The sequence below is a fragment of the Rhagoletis zephyria genome, unplaced genomic scaffold (assembly GCF_001687245.7).
Source record: "Rhagoletis zephyria isolate East Lansing unplaced genomic scaffold, Rhagoletis_zephyria_1.1 Rzeph_scaffold_03786, whole genome shotgun sequence".
NCBI classification, from domain to species: domain Eukaryota; kingdom Metazoa; phylum Arthropoda; class Insecta; order Diptera; family Tephritidae; genus Rhagoletis; species Rhagoletis zephyria.
The window spans coordinates 3,824-7,172 of NW_016160869.1; the positions used below are offsets into that span (position 1 = coordinate 3,824).

At 33.5% G+C, this 3,349-nt stretch overlaps 1 protein-coding gene across 1 annotated transcript in view; it reads right to left on the reverse strand.

Moving 5' to 3' along the window:
* Window positions 1–410: 410 nt before the first annotated feature.
* Window positions 411–3,349, reverse strand: part of rgr (regular) — a gene marked incomplete at its 5' end in the record, with an annotated part of 7,755 nt that continues 4,816 nt past the window's right edge. The window contains one exon of the mRNA XM_017624798.1: window positions 411–2,458. Within this exon, the coding sequence (XP_017480287.1) occupies window positions 2,085–2,458 (374 nt within the window). The remainder of the gene's footprint in view (window positions 2,459–3,349) is intronic.

Here is a 3,349-nt window from a genome sequence, read left to right on the forward strand (position 1 = left end):
TGGTCCCATGGGGATTCGTACAGGAAAGTTCGATTGCATAAAAAAAATACTTTTTAGGACCAATAATTTCACGAAAATATCCTATTTATGCAAATTTGTCAACACAACAAAAAAATTTAGAAATTGTTGGGTAGTAAATTAACAAACATAACTTAATAACTAATTTAATAAACAATTAACTAACTATAAACGGTTCACGTGAAAAATTTATTGAAATCGCAAAATAAAAGCATTCTTCAATACGAAATATGTTTGCCACAAGGCCGCTCACTAATCTTCTAGTTAAGCAAAAATAATAATTTAAAGAACTACGCAGCCACAATGATTTCTTTATAACATAAACATTACGTGCCACTACAATCGACTTCCAAGTGTTGATAAATAATTCTNATCTTCTAGTTAAGCAAAAATAATAATTTAAAGAACTACGCAGCCACAATGATTTCTTTATAACAAAAACATTACGTGCCACTACAATCGACTTCCAAGTGTTGATAAATAATTCTCATTTACAAACTAAATGCATACAAACATGTTACATTCAGAAAAGACTCGGATGTGCATACATACTTACAAATAGCAACGTGGGTAGAGTAAGTACATACATATGCATGTATGTATGTACGAATTAAGTGCTTGTTCAAATTGTTTATGGTGTTTGTGAGTATGGCATTTTAAAAGCTAGTAACATCACTAGTTAACGAGATAAACGTGCGCAAGTGCAAGTGAAGTTATTACATTTTAATTTATGTATGTTTGTAGTGCGAATAAACATCTAAACTTGTAGTAGAGGACACTCATCAACAATTATTGAAATGTGATGGCAGCCTATGTCGGTCTAGTTAAATACCACTAAAGGCACTTCAAAATTGATTGTGTGCATAATACTTGTAATTGTTTATTTTTATGTAACCTACAAAATACAATAATAACTACCTATACCTGGTGTACTAGAGCAAACGTCCAAACCTTCTAAAATGGTGGAAAATGCTTTTTATTGGAAACGCAAAAATATGAATGACCAAGTCAGGGATGCTCTATCGTTTGGTCGTATGGACGACTTCCAATTTCCAACGAGAGTCTATTATTTTAAATGGGACGTACATGCTTTTACCACGGAATCGGATTCAGCGGGCAAAATTATGTAACTGTTGTTTGAAACTTTTTTCTTTAAAGTGCCTTTTTCACCTCTAAATGACCTTCGAGCTTTAACTCGTCTTGGAATGCTAAAATGGAGCAAAATGTTTTTATTGGAAAACGAAAATATATGAATGACCAAATCGGGGATGCTCTATATTTTCGTCATATTACCGACTTCCAATTTCGACCGGATAAAATACGTAACTTTTGTCAGAAACTTTCGACAGTATCCGAATCTGCGGTAAAAGCATGTTCATATGTCCAGTTTAAAAGAATGGACTTGTGCTCTGTTTAACCCACTTCCGGTCGAAACCGGTAACTTACATCTTTGCGTTTTCAATTAAAAAAAATTTGCTCCATTTTAGAAGGAGTGAACAGGTGGTCTAGGACACTCGGTATATCGCTAGTTAAGAACGAAAAGCTGCTAAGTCCATTTTTACAAATTTTACAGGAAAGGAAGAACTTCATATGTATACCAAAATGTTGTGTGTTTAAAGCAAAGCAAAACTCCGTACGTATCAGAAGGATTCGGTGTTAATGAAAAGATTTCGTTTTGTTTGGCCTTACCGAATTTTCTGTGCCCTCTTTTAGACTTAGAAAATTTGCCTTTCATTGAATGTAAAAGGAAAGAAATAAAACAAGTACCTTAATTCTTTTGGAAACGATGCAATTTTAATTTGTCTTGCTTCCTATATGCAAATATGATTTTTTTTAGGTGGACTTAGCAAAATTTCACTCGTAACTTAGCGATATGTATTTTCACATACATGTTAATATACTGGCAAATTTCTAATTAAAAGATTATACTTACGAACGAATAAATTACTAGCCATAACTACAATATATAGTTCTATATAAATATTAATATGAAAATAAATAAAACATGGTTTCAGTAAAGCTAAAATATTTCGAAGAAATTCCTTTCTTTTTTAAGTATTCGCCCTTTACTGCTCCATCTGTTCGAGTTGTTCCTGCGTTTGCGCATGCATCTTACGTTTGTGCCAACGTACACTGGCAAATTGTGCAAACCTTTGACCACAAATATCACATTTATACTTCTTCACTGGCAAATGTAATTCGGTGTGCTTCTTTAGGTTGGCAAACGTTGTAAATGCCTTGCCACAAACATCACAGACATGTTTTCGGATATTTAAATGGCCATTCATGTGATCCGTATAACGGTTGCGCTCATAGAAGGCCTTGTCACAGATGGGACAAAGGAAATTGGATTGTTTTAGGTGGGCACGGCGGTGAGTATCGTAGAATGACCAGGTTTTAAAGGATTTGTCACACAGCTCACAGATATAGGGGCGCTCACCTAAAAAAAGAGATAAGGAGAACATTAACAGCATGAATAATAATATGTATACGAAAACGGGGTGAAAAGTCCAAATAAAGCTGATAATAAATAATAAGCATAAAGATAAGGACCAATTTTAGGATAAAGACAGGGTTAAGGACATACAAAACGACGGAGATATTAATATGGAAGGTTAAAAAAAGGATAAGACAAAGGGTGATGGTACGGATAAGGATACGGATATGGATAGGGGATAAGAAAAGCGAGGATAAGAATAAAGGCAGATAAGAATTAGCAGGAAAGGATAAGGATGGGGAAATAATAAGGATATGGAAATGGATATTTATATGGATAAGAACATAGGAAAGTATAGGTGTAAGGATAAGGATAAAGAAGTGAACAAAGGGAAAGATGCGGATAAAGACAGGAATAAGTATAAAGATAAGGATAAGCGTAAAGAAGGGGAATAAGGACAACTAAAGGGCTTACGAAAAAGAATATAAAAATACAAATTTAACAAAAGAAAATGCTTATTTTAAGAATTACTTAACAAAGTACAGTGATAAGAGTATTGATAGTATGAGGAGGAACACACAAAAATAATGAAAAGGTTAAGCTCAGAATAGTAAGGAACAAAGATTCTTTTCAGAAGGGACCGTGACGGTTATGATCTTTGTAATAAAAATCATAATTTAATCGTTAAAATTTGATCTATTTTTTTCTGGCTAAATTTAACGGTTATTATATGTTTTTATACCCGAGCGCACTTGTGCACAAGGGTATTATAACTTTGTTCACATAACGGTTGTTTGTAACAGGCAAAACGAATCGAGATAGATATAGACAAATGTATACATAAATGATCAGAATGAAAAGAGAAATCGATTAAGCGGTGACTGTCTGTCCGTC